This window comes from Drosophila subpulchrella, chromosome X (genome assembly GCF_014743375.2).
Source record: "Drosophila subpulchrella strain 33 F10 #4 breed RU33 chromosome X, RU_Dsub_v1.1 Primary Assembly, whole genome shotgun sequence".
In the NCBI taxonomy this organism is placed as follows: domain Eukaryota; kingdom Metazoa; phylum Arthropoda; class Insecta; order Diptera; family Drosophilidae; genus Drosophila; species Drosophila subpulchrella.
The window spans coordinates 14,118,817-14,135,753 of NC_050613.1; the positions used below are offsets into that span (position 1 = coordinate 14,118,817).

At 39.4% G+C, this 16,937-nt stretch overlaps 1 protein-coding gene across 1 annotated transcript; it reads right to left on the reverse strand.

The window, feature by feature from the left end:
- Positions 1-13,425: 13,425 nt before the first annotated feature.
- LOC119557427 (transcriptional regulator ATRX homolog) lies at positions 13,426-15,046 on the reverse strand. Its single transcript, XM_037870179.1, has 5 exons — positions 14,742-15,046; positions 14,581-14,658; positions 14,238-14,510; positions 13,902-14,177; positions 13,426-13,831 (listed from the first exon to the last, which is right to left on the reverse strand). Exons 1-5 carry the CDS (start codon positions 15,002-15,004, stop codon positions 13,594-13,596), a joined length of 1,128 nt encoding a protein of 375 aa, XP_037726107.1. The 5' UTR covers positions 15,005-15,046; the 3' UTR covers positions 13,426-13,593.
- Positions 15,047-16,937: the final 1,891 nt, after the last annotated feature.

Here is a 16,937-nt window from a genome sequence, read left to right on the forward strand (position 1 = left end):
ATGGCTAGAGAGTGCGAACGAGAGCGGGATTCAAGGTCCTGAAGACCTTTTTTGGGCTAACAAATTTCTAATCGATCTCTGGATTTAAGACTCTGATGGAAAGTGTTGGGTATTATATAATAGCAGCGCAAGTGAGGGAAATAATTTTTGAAATTATGATCTTAAAATATAATAAATAAACAATATTCCAAAATTAAAATTTGATTTTATCATTTTTAAATCTAAGTCTCTACCGATTTAAAGAGTATTTCAGCTTAAACCTCTCTTGTTTATCATGATTTTGATGTGAACTTTAAGGTTTTTGAATAATCAATAATGATCGATGGTTCTGCGATTAAATCTTTGGGTTTTTGAGTGGGTGTCTGAACTTGGCTGGTTCGTATCTCCTTTTCCTTATCTGCCTTTCCTGTCTTGTTTTGGTCACCTTTGACCTCTGCCGCCCCGAATTCCTCTTTCCCTCCTTTTCGTTCTGTTTTCGGGATCGCATCTTCCGGCCCGCTTGACATTTTTATGATCGCCCTTTTCTTGTTCTGGAATCTTTATTGTCTTTGGTTATGTTTTTGGTCTCTCGCTCTCACACACAATCCTTGATATTTTCATTAGTAATTAAATAAAATTTACAATAATTTCTGTTGCACCTACCGCCTTCTTTTTTCAGTCCACTTTTCCCTGGAATTTGGCTTTTCTCACACGCTTAACCCTCGTGTCTCCGGGGGGCTATTAAATGCCATCTTGTTGCCACTTTTACTGCTCATTATTGTTGTTGTTACAACACACCTAGCGAAAGAGACAGGTAGTGGGAATAGAGAAAGAGACCGGGCGATAGCATTTGAAATCTCATTTCACGTCCAGCTTCCGCAGCCGTTAAAAATAATGACAATTGAAATCTGGGAAATATCTGAGGCCAAAGAGGAAGTCGAGATCTGCTTAGGCATAATTTTGATGAAATATTATTTCAAAATATATTGAAAGGTCGGGGGGAGTTTGAGTTCTGCTTGAAATATACTTGAAATGAGAAATGTTGGATACATGTGGCATCATATTACAGAATACTTGGGAAGCCATAAAAATAAAAATATTTGTAAAAGCATAAAGGAATACAATGAAGTGATTTTATTACTTCGGAATCATAAAATAACCTCACAGTAAATACTTATAATGATTTTCCGTCTATATATGATTTAAATACCGGTTTCAATGGCCCTTTTCTTATACATAGATTCATTCCCAGCCCATCCATCAAAACTTAGATGTTTCTGTTTCTGTTGGCCGCATTTCTCCGATTCTCCAGCTCTCCATTTCTCCATTTCTCTGGCTCTGTTCACAGTCAATTGGCAACCTTGTCCCGCTTGAGAATGGGCACTCGAATGGATCTTGTTGGGAGCAGTAAAAGTTATAACATTTCTGCATAATTTGTAGGCCAGAGAACTGGGAAACTGCAACGGCAACCTTGGCCAAACACAAGAACCGAGTCAGTGGCGTGTGGGAAAAGATACTAAAGTATCTGCGTATCTCCGGGGAAGTAACTGAGTATCTGGAGCCGTGGAATCTGTGGCCTGGCTAATTGCAGTTGCAGATTTTGCCCATCGCCGGGGTGTCAATTAAATTCACTCGCAGTCGGGAGGTGCAACATCGCAGTAGCAGCAGCAACAGCAACAGCAGCAACATTGCAGGCACAGCAGCAACATTGCTGCCACGACAGCAACACATCTGCAGCCCAGCTGCTACTCAGAGTTCGTCTGAGGTCACACTGCGAAAAACGATGAAAAAATAAATAAATATGAGGGAGCAGTGCGACAAGTGCAATGAAATGATGGCATCCCGTCAATGCACTTTATACCATTTAGTTTTCCATTACAACATTTTCCTGGGCTCTCATTTTTCCAGCATTTTCTGCTCCGCTTTTGCGATGGGAAAAAATGCAGACCAGCGACAATTTGTAATGCGATTAATGCGGCTGATTAAGTTTTGGCTTTCAAAGAATAGTAACTGCTGGCTGCACAGTGGGTCAAAGGGGGCGGAAAAGCTATTAAAATTAAATGACCACCAAGAAATTAATTAAAAGTAATTTAAATGCACTTCCTTATTTAAATATAAAGCTAGATATGTATGAGATAAAAGCCAAATAAGCATTATTTGTGGGTGTCTTTTAAATATACTAAAAAAGTTTGTTGCTATTATTGAATTTATATTACGATTTAATGGAAAACGATTGTATGAGCTGCAAAAATATACTTCATGAAATTGTATATATTCCGAACCTAATCAGTGAAATCCTCCAATTAAGAACTGCACATCCCTTGAGCAGAACTCCCTCAGAAAATAATTCGATATTGCCTTGCCCGCTGATAAAATCACTCGATTTCGTCCGATTCCCCGGCAGATATATATTCGAAACATTGGAACCCGAGACAGCTGCGGCTCACACAAATCAGGGAGTGAAAATAAAAACGAGAAGCGGAGTAAAAAATGCCAGAACAAAAAAAATACATGTTGGGAAGCCAGGAGAGTGGAAAAAATCGAGTGCAAACGCACGAACCGCATTCGTAGCTGGATTTTCTGGTGGCCCCCGCACCCTAGAAGTTGATATTGCTGCCGGGTCGATGATGTTGCTGCTGTGGTGCAATGTGCTGCATTTCCGGTAGCCGCTCAGGATCGACAGGCCTTCTTCTTCTTGTACTTATTCTGCTTTTCTCGGTGCGTGTCTTTTACTGGTGCGTGTGTCTCACTTCTGCCCGAGTTCCCCGATTCTCTCGTTACCCCGGCACTACGATTCTTCTCCGATTCTCAAACCCTCAATCCCATTCAGAGCGGTCCAGGGCAGACGTGCCTGTTGGGCCCTGCAATTGATTTCTTTGAATTTTTTCGCTCGTTTGTTTCGCAGTTGGTCCTTACTCTTTTGGTGATATCTGTTTTCTACACGGCGAGAAAAAAAGTAATAAATAGATTGTAAGAAATATTAAATATTGGATAAAGGGTGTGTAAAGCTGGCAAAGTATTCAACTTGATTATGCAATTCTTAAGTAAAGCTTTTTGAATATCTGTATTAGAAAATAAAACGCGAATTCTTTAGGTTTTTAAATATTTTTGCAGATAAGGAAAAAAGGTAGTAGAAGTATATTTTTCCATTTGTATTTCCTTTTTTATAATATAATAAAGGGTATTTCTTTCGATGTTTTCTTATCTAGCTTTGTGTGAAGTCATTTTGTACCTGTGCCCAGGTAATGGGCAATGTCTGTGTGTGCCGACCACCCCCCGGTGGCGATGGAAGGGAAAATATTTCTAGTCTGATTCTCTGACCCTGGGACCTTGGCGACACGGCTTCCTGTGAGCCGGAATGCGTCTGCGATGAGATCCTGTGAAAACTAGACACCCCACACTGCGAGCTACACACCCAAGTGCAATTAACAAACAGAAGTGAGGCTGCCGTTCCGGGATTAGAAAAGCAGACGTGTGCAGCTCGGGGATATTCGGGATTGTCGGGATCTGCGAGATCTGCGGGTCTTTAACGTGTCATTGTCAGTTTCCCACACGAATGGACGTCGGGAATCATAATTTGCCTTAAAATGTAATTTGTGAACGAGACGGTAGGGGTAGGATCTCTGGATGGGATTGGTTTGCGTGTGCAACCTTCTGTCGGCAATTAATGTGTCCACTCCTCGGAGGAGTTTTCCCTCCTCCGTTTTGCCCCTGGTTACCTGTTCATAATTCTCACCTCAACTCTTAGCTCCTCATTATGAAAACAAGTCGGAGAACCACAAATCAAAGAGATCCGAGCCGACCTAGAAAAAACAAGATCAAAAAAGGGGAAACAAGTTCGAGTATTTATAATAATATAATAACCTTTGATTTTTTCTACTGTCTGGTCATCCCTATTTGTGGATTGCTTTTCCTTAAACAAGAGATAATTATTTTTGAATCAATTCCAATTACCAAAGAAACAAAATATTACAATTCGTGAGTCCTTTTCCTTACAGCATCAATTAAATCAATATTAATTTTTGACTACCAAACTAAATTTAATATCGCATGTTTTGAACTGCCTGCAAAATTAATAAATTAAATTTAATTGAATTTCCTTTTTTGGATTATGTGCTCTTTGCATTTCTGATTGTCATTTCATCAAACACTTCATTGGAATGAAATTGCCGCAAAGTGCAATCATTTTGGGAAGCTTATTGTATTTATAATCGGAGATATTTTTGGCATTTTAATTGCAGCGCCTTTTGTGTTTAATAAATTATTTCATAACCCGAAAAACAAAAGCCCAATATTTTTATGTAAATGCCTTGTAATGTGATAATGAGGTCATCGATTGTTCCACAAAAACAACGAGGGTTTGCGGATGGATTATGATTTTGGAATGCGTTGCAAATTTTCAGTTTATGGCTGCACTTACCCCAAAATTGGCGCAGCATTCGGTCAATAATTTCACCATTTGGGGGTTTCTAATTTCCAACTGTTTCAAAGCTGCTGGGGTGGCTGTAGCAATTTTTCACAATAAATTTAGTTGACCAGGTCACAATTTGCAGTTTTATGGTAGACGGAACATTTTTACGACATTTTAACATTTATTTGGGAATGTGAAGCACAATTTAAGTAGGACCATAAACTTTTTATTGGAGGCACAAAACTTCAATTATTTATTTCATACTTTTTGCGAGAGCTGGTCACTCTGTTGATGTATCTGCGACCATTACGTTTGAAAGTACAAGAGTATTAAATAGACTAGAGTTTTTATTTGCATTGTATTTCATAATTGCCTTAAAGTTTTAGGTTGGTGTGACCAAATCTGGCCAACTTTTGGTCATTGGCTAATTTTCGCCACGTGCCTGGGCAACAACGAACTCAACTCAATAAACGAATGACTAAGTGATTGACTGACGGTTCTGTGTTTCCCCGAGGAGAGTGTTTTGTAGTTGCCGGTTGCATAATTTCGTGCTTATCAAACGGGGCCCGAAAAGCCAAAAAAGGACACTATTCGGTTGGCTGACTCACACGGACAAACGGAAAAACATACAATATATTTTCAAAGGGGGTCGCGTGCCCAGGAGCAGGTGCACTGATTACCGCCTGAGTCACTTACCCCCGAAAGGCAGATCCACATCCCTTCCAAGGCATTTGTCAACGTCACAACTCTGCTCCTTGACTTCGGGGGTGGACTTTGGGTCCTTTGTGTTTGCCCAGCCCTTGTTGCTGTTGCTTTTTGCCTTTGCCTGTGCCTTTTTCTGCATCATTCACTTCCGGTCCGTGGCTGCAACGTGACTCATTTTGGGCCGCAGTCGGGGGAACCCCTTGGCGACGACCCTACCCTGCGTTGCCAGGGGTATTCTAATTTTAGGCCAGTTTCAGAGACCCCAAATAAAATGTAATCACTGAAAAATAAAAATAAATATCGGCATTTTACATTCAAAAGGCATAGTACAACACATATTTAACTGCATGATTAAATTGAAAAAAAATTTGCATCAAGGCAGGACATTTTAGATTCGGTGCCAGCCTCAAAAAGATTTTCATATAAAAATCCAAGCTACTATCTTTGAATACACTATAGTTGTTAAATGTTGAATTTTCCATATTGTAAATTAATAAAAATGCAATGGTTTTCTTCGGCCATCTTTGGATTTACTGCGTTTTGTTATCAGCGTTAAAGTCGCCAAAGAAATACCCATTTGAGCTATATGCTTTATGTTTTATTAACCCTAATTTATCAAGGAAATCTCCTAGATTTTATAAAAATACATACCTTTAAATAAACTGAAAAAGAGTACTGCAAATGTTTAGAGAAAATACCCTTAAATCTCCCTTATTTTAGCTCTGCCTTCTGTCACACTGTCGAATGTCCAAATGCTAATTGGCCACGCCTACGAGCCGCCCACAAGCTTATGGCAACATCACCACCACCGAAACCATTAGAGCCACCAGAAGCTTCAGCACCACCGGCAGCACCGCCGGGAAAAGTCTGCAAGTCAGTCAAGGCTCTTGAAAGTTCGAGCCGCATGTCACACGGGTTTGTTGCCCCAATCCAGGCTGCACTGTTCCACAGGAAATCAGTTTGAACGTGCTAGAACCACTAAGAAATGTGATAAATTGTTATTTTATTATATGATTTATAAATAAGAGTTACATTTTAACAAATATAAATGTGTAAATGTATATGTTAAACTTATATCGATTTGGTGGAAGTTTTAGATTTTTCCCTGGCATGTAGCTCAGTGTCGCAGGATGTGGGGATGCCTGCAGGATGCCAGGATGTGGCGGATGGCAAAAATGCAAAGCACGCTTGATTTACAGTCATTAAAAGGTCTCCTCCGCGTGGCAACCCCATCATCACCGCCATCGTCATCCACATCCACATCCACATCGCCACCGTCATCTTGGCTTCCCTGGCAATTGCGCTAGACAGGATCGTCGGGTTTTGTGGTAGGCACTCTCACATTTGCCTGGCGGTGGCATTTTAATTGGCAGCCCAGGACGAGGAAAGCATCGGCAGGAATTCGCCAAAGACGGAAGCGCATATCCTCCTGCATACCGTTGCATGTCCTCGGGTGTATGAATATGTATGTATATATGCGCTCTCAAACCCACGAATCCTTCTTCTTTTTTTTTTTTTGGTCCTTTCAGTCGTAGTATTTAACTTTAGCGCGAATGAATGAAATGCCGAGTTCATTCATAAAATAAACCACAGACGAGCGACGGCGAGTAAGGCGAGTTCTCTCAATGAAATGGATTAGTCAGCAGGTGGAAAAGCGGGTAAAGTGGGTTGGAAAATGGCCGGGGGTGTGCAAAAACAAAAAAAAAACACTGCAGGCCGGAGAACAAAAGGCAAGACCAAAGCAGGAAGTCGTAGCCAGAACAAGGACAATGGGAAGCTGGTTGCAAGACCAAGACGTGGTCTCATTAGCGATGCCCCAGACTGACTCTCAGCTGAGTGGCACCCACCCACGATAAGGGGATTACGTAGGAGGTGCACCTTCTGAAAGGGGTGAGGATATTATAGGGAAACACTTTCTTTAAGCTTGTGGCAGCAATATTATATTTAAGAACCATCCAAAATTAAAGGTAAGTGTGAACCGAAACCAAAACTATATAACGAGTCACACCACTAAAGACTTAACTTGAGTTTCTCAAATATATTTGAGCATATGTAAGAAAACCCCCAAATACGGCGAGCTTTTTGCCGAAATGATGATCACAAATGAGGTAAGGCATGTTAAAATTTCTTTTCCCTATAGAGTATATACTTTTCCATTGGTGTCACGCTTTTTTTCCGCATTTCACATTTATATAAACTCTTTTTGTTCCGTCTGCCTCATCTGCGACAGGGAAAAAAACGAGTTGCTTCTATTTGCCCGAGCGAAATGTTGGTACACTCTATTGACAGTTCACTGCACGACACTTGACTGTTTGAGTTGGCATTCAAAACAACTCACACAGATACGCACGCACACACACGGGCGCCGAGTGCAAACACAGATACACCGACACATTGAAACGAACTGAGCCCAACAACTGCAGCAACACTTTTTAAACAAATACAAACAACAACTGACAGCCACCGCACTTTCTTCTTTCTCAAAAAAAAAAAAAAGGAATAGAAAATAGGACCAGGGGGTTAAGGGGGTCCACAGAGGGCTAACACGACGCTTTGAACAATGCAAGTTAATTAAAGTGCAATTAAACACAGGCGGAACCCCCGACAGATGGACAAAGCCAAGATGCAGATGCAGATGCAGTCAAAGAGATCAGGTCAACTGCGGAAAGGGGGAAAGGCGGGAAAATGTTGGAAAAAGGGCGGAAAAGTGGAAATTCCACTTGCTTAAATTACTTGCAATTAAACATTTGTTGATAAGAGTGATGAAAGCCAAATTCAATGATGTCATTTTATTTGTAAGCCTTTAAGACTTTAATTAATAAATACAATTATTTTTGAAGTTTATTTAATTAAATATTAAAATGCACTATTATTTTAATTACTGTCATTTAATTAATAACTTGTAATTGTATAACACTTTGAACTAAATTTTCAAAATAATTAAATCAACAAACTAATCAATTAGAACTGGAGATTCTTTATTTCAGCATTCAGAGGGCCGCAACAAAATCAAAGAGTTAAGCTGAATCATTCCGGCCACAAGAAAATCCTGTCATACCAATTTGTACTTAATCTTTTTTCGTGTTCAAGATGCAAGCCAAAAAAACCCCAAAAACTTGACCAGCTGCATGGACTGGCCTGCAACCTTTCCTCCACCAAAACCGCACACCTTAGTTGGAAAATATTCTGACCCAAGTTCGGCCAGTTGTTTGTAATTATTTATGGCACCACCAGGAAACTCTCCACTAGTTGTTTCTTAACACTTACCCAGTATCCCCGATTGGTTGCAACAACAAAAAACTGAAATCTTTAAGGATGCAAACTGGTAAAATAAGGCGAATTCGGTTGTCTGACAGGTGCATGCGTCATCAGTGCTGTGTGCAAAAGGCCAAAGTTGTAAATAATTTCGGGTTTGTCTCGGCTCGGCTGGCAAAAGTTGGCCCAAAAGCAACCTGAGCCCCCCGAAATATCAAACGGTGGAAAATCGAAAAGGAAAAATGAAAAACTGGGTAATTGGGAGTGGCAACACGCCCCCGTCGGCCAACTGCCATGGCAATTACACGCCTCTGACAGGAGAGGTGCACACAAATTAGCCAAAAAAGCCACCAAGACAGCCAAAACAAAGCCGAAAGCGAGCGAATGAAATACGGTAGAACGCAGACAATACGATGGCTGAAAGCCCGCAACCGAAAACCCAAAATAAGGCCCGAAAGTCGGCCGAAAAGATCCCCAAATGTGGAAAATGTAGGTTGGGCCCCTGGCCAGTGGTTAAATTCTGTGCAATGCACTAACTAAATAACTTAAAAAATAATGAAATATAAATTTAATATATAAATATATTTTATTATCTCTATCTTAACCTTTAAAATTAGATGTGAAATATTTTTTTTTATAAAAAAAAATGAATATACAATTAAAAATATATATATCTTCATATTATTAACTTATATATAACCTATTATTATATTATTAAGATTTTCATAGAAGATCTAAAATAGATTTATTTTAAATATCTGTAAAATTTTAACAAAAATGGTTCTTAATTTATGTAATAAACCAATAACAATTATATTTGGTCTTGTATTAGTAGGTCTCAAATTTATAAAAGCCAATATATTTAATATAATTATTAATAAAACTGTTTATCCATTAAGTCAGACATATTTCTGAATTCTGATGACACCTCCTTGGCATTAAATTAAAGTTAGCCACTGTGCCTGCTGTTTTAGTTGCAGTTGGTTGCAGTTAGCCGCTGCGGTGGCTGGCTTTTAGTTTTTAGCCAAATAAACCAGTTTCAGCGCCAAACTTTCAATTTCGAAACGCCACCGAAAAAAGGTTAAATGTGAACGGGTCTCTGGTGGGTTTTTCAGGGGGTTCGGCTTGAGGTTTGGGTTTCGGTTTCAGTCTTGCTTTCTGGGTAATGTCTTCGGCGGGCCTGACAAGCCGCTGATAAGAACGGTTTCTGGGTTGGGTTTCTGTTTTTTCCGGGCTGTCTTCCGATAAGATTTGCCTTTTTGGGTTGAGCATAACAAATGATGGTCGGGTGTTTTTCTTTGCATTTTTAAGGGGACATTTGGGTAGAAGGAGTCAGGAAAAATATTTTAAAAAAAGATGGAGTACCCTCTGACTCGTTAAAAGGTAATCTTAATATTATCGCATATTTCAAGACTATTTCAGCTCTAAATTAGCAATATTTTAAATGCTTTCACTGTTTCAATCAAGTCTAAATTATCATGAGATTTTATTGAGCAATAATTTTTAATTGGGGTCATGTTAATGATTATTTTTTCGCAATTTGTCAAGTGCTTCACCCGCAGATTTGCTGCTATTATTGTCAGCTTAATTCCGGCACTCGCACACATCATAAATTCTCGCCGCTGCAATTATTCAAATCTCGTTTAAGCCGCGGAAAAAACGAAAGACCAAAGACCGAAAACCTAAAACCGAAAACCAAAATTCAAAAACCCAAACGACCTTGCTGCCAAGACAATGCAAAATGCAAGAGGCCCCGCTGGTCTAAATACACAGGAAAATAAGCCCAAATTCCCACACAAATCGCTGTGATACTCAAAGTGGTCCAGTAAAATACATCTTAGCGTCATCTTAAGGTGCCAAATGAAATATGTCTCTAAGGTCTCGGCTTAAAAACGACGGAAAAAGAAGCGCGTGAAAAATGTGTCATCGCCTCAAAACGCTGATCATTATGATGAAACCGAAACATTTGCATTCTGGATCTGATTCAGACTTTGGCGAGTGATTTACGATCCATTTGCCAAACTCGAACACTGACTAATTCCAGATGCTCAGGTCTCCCTGGGCTCTGTTTGATCTTAACTCGAGGGTCCAGGGAAATATAACAAATTGCCGGTGTTGATTAATAAATTGTTTTAACATTTTTTCATTTGCCGAACGGGGGACCCTCGTTATCGCCAAAAATAGAAACCATAAATCTCGGCCTTTTTGTCCCATTATTATTTGCATTCAAATTGGAAAATATCCGAGTTAAGCATTTGATAAGTCAACGGAATTTGGCGGCTCAAAGATTTATCTCAGCTAGATAATAAAATGAGTTTTAGAGTGACAAATTGCACCTTTGTGGACCCAAATTAAAATATGTTAACATATTCGTAAAAACAATTCCAAACAATGTTTCAGTAAGGAATAGAAAAGGAATACAATGTATTCGTTGTATGCATATTCTAATTCAATTACCAACATTTTCCTTATTTTTACAAGTAAAACAAGGGTCTTGTTGCCTGTTAATAAACTACAAATATGTATTGGCATTCCCAACAAAATTGGGTCAAACAAATACTGCCGACTAGGGAAAACATATTATTTAATCATCATTTCTGATTTAACATCTTTTGAATGCCTCTTTTTCAACGCCCACAACTCCCATTCGATTACAATTAGATAATTGATTTTCCTTAACACGTTCGTTGTCCGGCCTCCGCAAATTATTTATTACAATTTTCAATTTGCCTTTGACCAAAAATCTCAAAGTCTTCGAGCCAAAATCGAAACAAAAACTGCAATAAAAATCGGTTGCCTAAATGACAAAAGCAGAAGTCGAAATTAAATGCGCAAAAGTGTACAAACACAAGATGAAGTTTGACTTGATTCGAGTTGAAAACGGCGACACTATAAAATTCGTTTATAATTTTAAGATTTATATTAAGCACTGTCAACAATAATTTGTGACACAAAATCGATTGGTCCAGTCAATAAGTTACTTTCAATAATTCAGCCAGTTATATTTATAAAGTGTAACTACTTCCTTAAAAAAGCTACCTTCAGAATGCGTGCTATAAAAACTCCTCAGAAGTTCTTGCAAATTAAGTTGATGTCAGAAGTTAAAGCCCCCAACTGTCTGGCCATAAACTTTAAACTTGTTTCCGAAGTAAGCCAAACTCAATTGCAATTTCTGGCAGTGTGCGGCGACACGAAAACTTGTTTTGATGTCGCCCGTTTTTGCTGTTATTGTTATTAGCATTTTTCTCTGTCATTTGATGTTTTCTGTGGCCGGAGTCGAAATATAAAAAGGCGCAAATAAAAATAAAAACAAAATGCAAAGTTATGGCCCAGAGTTGTGGGGCAGGTTTTATTTTATTTCTGTTTCTGTTTTGATTTTTTTTTTCCAGTTTTGTCTGAAGACGAAACGCCCACGCGACCAACATTTTTTCCAGCGAACACAAGACCCGCGTTGCGTATACGTCGCGTGGTCTCGCGCTTTTGAAAACCCGTTGCCAGCGAGGTAAATAAATAAATAAAAAATATGTCTGTATCACTGAGGCAGGCAGAAATAAAATCAAAGTGTTACACGGCAATCCGTGCAGGTGTCATTGAGAATCGAGACTTGCGAATGATTTGGCGCCAGTCGATGGCGCCAACATGCAGGGGAAAATTCTCCGGTTCTTCGAATCCGCTGAATCCAAAACTTCCCAAATACATTTCAATTTGTGCGGCTATGGCGATAAGTCCAAGTTTATCCTGTGGCAAACTGTCGCAAAGTTTCGCACAAATCTTGCGGCAAGGCAAACAGGCAAGTGACTTGAGTCTTTGCAGCCAGTTTGCCATATCTGTTCGTGGCCAAAAAAACGTAGTCTTCCATTAAGTCACCAAAAATATTCAGAAAAATAAAACTAAATAAGAGCTGCTTGTTGCAAAAATATAAGAGAATAAAATGCTGAACCAGTATTATTCTTACTCTGATTACCCATAAACCGGCAGCGCTTTATAATCTGGAATTCTGGGAATAAGAATCAAACCGCTAAATTAAAAGGCGCGGAATATAAACCGAATTTAGTTTCGTTTTAAGCAGTTACTTCCGTTTTCAAATTGACTTCTAGAGCTGAAAACTCCCAGCTGAGCCCATCATCTTCGCCATTACTATTTCTTTTCCCAAGAACTTCTGGTGACCCAGCGAAAAAGCTAACGGACATCGCAGAAGCGCAAATTAAAATTAAAATAAATAGCAACCGGCTGGCAAATATAATTCTTCTGCCCCTTCTTTTTTGTTGTCGTGGTCTTATGTTGTGTGTTTTATGTTATTTATTTATATTTTAGTTGCCGACAGATGCAGAAGCTGAGAAATCCGAGAAATCCGAGAGATCTGAGAGCCCCGTCGGTCAGCAAACTTTGGGCTCTGCCTTTTGGCTCCTCTAATTAAGATGAATTAAGCAAAATCATTTCGATTAGAAAAACGGAGGGTCAGCAGCAAAAAACGCTCACAGAGATGATGAAAAAGCTGAAGAAGCTAACTGTTCTTTGGGGCGTTTGATGATGAGCCGATGGATGACCGCCACAAAAACCAGGGAAGAAGGCGGCCGAGAGGAATAAATAAAATAAAATGAAATAAAATAAAGTTGACAGATGCCGAGAGATGCTAAATGACGATGAGGGGCCATGTAATTGCTGTTAACTCTGGGGCATAATAACTTTATTAGGAAGTTCGTCATGACGGCAGCAGCCGCAATTGAGGGCAAATTTAAGTGCCCCCCAGAAAGAGGAAAAACGGAAACCAGCCCATGGTAACTCGACTTTGATTCGAGATTCTGTTGTGAAATTTGGTGTGAAGAACATTTACGTACTCATGTGGAATCGTAGCTGGCTGATGAGGTGATTTGTAAAAAATATTGCTTAATAAGGAAGAGCGCTGCAGTCGAGGGCCTCGACTATCAGATACCCCCTACCCAGCTAAATGTAGCAAGGAAGATGGAGATATACAAGCACCAAACCGACATAAACCGAAATTAAAAGGCGCTAAAAAAAATATATTTATATGAATGCCATATGATCATGACATCACATTTTAATATCACCAGGGCTCTAACCAGATTTGTTTTAAGTTTTAATTGAATATTTAACTGTGTAAACATCGAACAGTTTTTTTTTGTGTGTATTTGGTTGATTAGGGACCTCCGATATCCAGCCGAAAGCAGGTTTAGTTTCTTCAGGTCATGGTAAGCTCCTGGATCATAGCCGTGTCATATAGTCTAGATGACATTCTGGTCATTTCCTTCTCCGCGTAGTAGACCAGTTGGGTTGGTAGGACCTTCACCTACTTTCGAGGAAGATGCCTCGGACATCACGCATTCCATTTCTTTTGAGGGTGGAGATTCTGACTTCTCCTGACTAGCCATAGAACTCCCAGGACCCTCCGCTTCCGACGGCTCCACCACACCATTGAAATCCACAACCTGGATATTGGCCGACGGTTCTAAGACCGGGGCACTGAAATGGTTTTAATAAAATTAAATAATGAAATTTGGATTATTTGCCTAATATACTCAAGATGGCTTACCAGGGCGAAAGGCCTCCAGAGGAGGTGTCATTACGAAATGGTTCATCTATCTCTGGATCTTCTGGATCTTGTCCACGTGGTAGATAAGTAGGGTTTGTAGGATCTTCACCCACTTTCGAGGAAGATTCCTCGGACATCTCGCATTCCATTTCTTTTGAGGGTGGAGATTCTGACTTCTCCTGACTAGCCATAGAACTCCCAGGACCCTCCGCTTCCGAAGGCGGTACCACACCACTGAAATCCACAACCTGGATATTGGCCGACGGTTCTAAGACCCTTAATAAAATTAGATAATGAAATTTGGATTATTTGCCTAATATACTCAAGATGGCTTACCAGGGCGAAAGGCCTCCAGAGGAGGTGTCATTTCGTAATGGTTCATCTGTCTCTGGATCTTGTCCACGTGGTAGATAAGTAGGGTTTGTAGGATCTTCACCTACTTTCGAGGAAGATTCCTCGGACATCTCGCATTCCATTGCTTTGGAGGGTGGAGATTCTGACTTCTCCTGACTAGCCATAGAACTCCCAGGACCCTCCGCTTCCGACGGCTCCACCACACCATTGAAATCCACAACCTGGATATTGGCCGACGGTTCTAAGACCGGGGCACTGAAATGGTTGTAATGAAATTTAATAATGAAATTTGGATTATTTGCCTAATTTACTCAAGATGGCTTACCAGGGCGAAAGGCGTTCAGACGAGGTGTCAACTCGTATGGGTTCATCTATCTCTGGATCTTCTACGGCCATTCGGGCCCTAAATTGAAGAAAACCCATGTTATAAGTACGTAAAGCTGTCTAGCTGGTCAGCCTTGAATAAAAAAATCTGTTCCGTCTTACCTGTCACGAGACTTGGACTTCTTGCGGCGCTTCTTCTTGCGCTTGCGGCTTGTAGAGGGACCATCCTCCTGCTCTGCGTCCTCCGAAGAGGACTTCCTTCGGCGCTTCTTCTTGCGCTTACGGCTTGTGGACGGTTCTTCTTCCTCCTCTGAGTCCATCGCATTAATCAACTTCATCGTTTCATCGCTGAATAGCCAATTCTTGAACTTCTCGTTTTCCTCTTCCGATGAGTCTTCGAATTCCTTTTTTGGCCGTTGTGCCATTGTAGGAGAAGAATATATTAAATCAGGACAAGTCAGCGTCAACTCCCTTTTATTAATACCAAATGTCGAACTGGATTGTCAGACGACAAGTTTTTCAACAAATATATCGGGTTGCTGCGTTAGCAATTGTCGTTCGATAAATCCTACCTGCTGAAAAGAAAGAGTTACCACCCTATTTTCTCATATATTAATGGCAACTTTATAACATTTTAGTATATCCAGTATATTCCCAGTAAATTTTAGTTCCTCTTGTTTTCTTTCTTTTTTAATTTAGTGGCTAGATCGACTCGGCTAGTGATCCTGAGCAAAAATATATTTATCTTAGAATACATACTTTTCCCCAAATACAATATACCCTTCTACTGTACGAGTAACGGGTATAATAATTGCAATGATGTGATGGCATTTAAAGGTAAGGGTACATTTTAAATGTTACAATTTTAGGTTTACTAAACGGCAAAGAAAAAAGCAGGCCTTGAAATGTCAATACTTATGTTACATAATTTAGAAAAGTCTATGGATTTCTATAATTATTTAAAAAGCAGCAAACTACTAAAACTAGCAATTAAACTACTCGAAATATTTATTTCTTTTAATGAATCAGTAAGATCAGTAAAATATTTCTACTCCCGACTTTTCATATACAGTGGTCGGCATATGTATTTTGACAAAATAAAAGTTAAGTATACTCATAACTTGAATTTACTTCTTGTAAACTATAGGCATCAATGGAAAGGTAATTTCAATGCCGTTTGAATGATACAATACATTTCTTTACCCATTCAGTACTTATTGAAAAGGACGAATTTGTGTAAATCAACTTTGAAATTTTTAAAAAAAACTTTTTTCCTCGTCTTGAAAACTTAAATTTTTTGATGCAAAAAGTTTCTTCAAACAAAAACAATAGTAACTGCAAAAAGAATTTTTCAAAAATCATTTTTCTTATATTTTTTATGAATTTTTGAAAATGCTTAAAAACAGGCATTTGAGCCATATTTTTGTCTTTTTAATACAAATTTTTTCCGACATTGTCACCTTCAAAAAATCATAAAAAATATAAGCAAAATGATATTTGAAAAATTCTTTTTGCAGTTACTATTATTTTTGTTTGAAGAAACTTTTTGCATCAAAAAGTTTAAGTTTTCAAGACGAGGAAAAAAGTTTTTTTTTAAAATTTCAAAGTTGATTTACACAAATTCGTCCTTTTCAATAAGTACTGAATGGGTAAAGAAATGTATTGTATCATTCAAACGGCATTGAAATTACCTTTCCATTGATGCCTATAGTTTACAAGAAGTAAATTCAAGTTATGAGTATACTTAACTTTTATTTTGTCAAAATACATATGCCGACCAGTGTACATATAAGAGCCAGATAAATTATATAATTTTGATCCACCAAACTGCAGATATTTATAAGCTTGCCTGCCTTTTGGGCCATGTTTATTTCCCATGCGTATGGAAACTTTCCGGCTTGTCGAAGCTTATTGTTGTGTTGTGTATTTTTGTGTATTTTAATTAATTAAGATTTATAAGCGTCGGCCGAGCGCAATTCAGCGGAAATTTAAATGCAGAGACCGACCGCTTGTTTCTTGGTCTTCTCGGGCCTCTTCTGCCTTTCCTTCTTGTGCGAAAAATGGCCAAGACTTGAGGCCGGAGTCTCGAGACTCCCCACTTTTCGCCACGACTCGCCATGTATTTAATTTAATTGAATTTGCGCCGCCATCAACGAGACGACGGAACTTAACGAGCGAAACGTGGCTAAAACACTGGCCAACGGACGACCCCGTCTACGGTTACCGAGTTACGGGGTTACGAGGTTCCGGGGTTTCCGGGGATCCGGGGTTCCGGGGTAATATGATAAAATGATTACACATCCGCCTCGAGTTTGCACCGAGACATTGCTCATACGACACGTTGTTGCCTCCGCGCCC

Coding starts and splice junctions, on each gene's coding strand:
- LOC119557427 (XM_037870179.1), bottom strand. CDS start 15,004: ATGGCACAACGGCCAAAAAAGGAATTCGAAGACTCATCGGAAGAGGAA. Junction 14,178..14,237: donor TCTGGAGGCCTTTCGCCCTG/GTAAGCCATCTT, acceptor AATTTTATTAAG/GGTCTTAGAACCGTCGGCCA. Junction 13,832..13,901: donor TCTGGAGGCCTTTCGCCCTG/GTAAGCCATCTT, acceptor AAACCATTTCAG/TGCCCCGGTCTTAGAACCGT.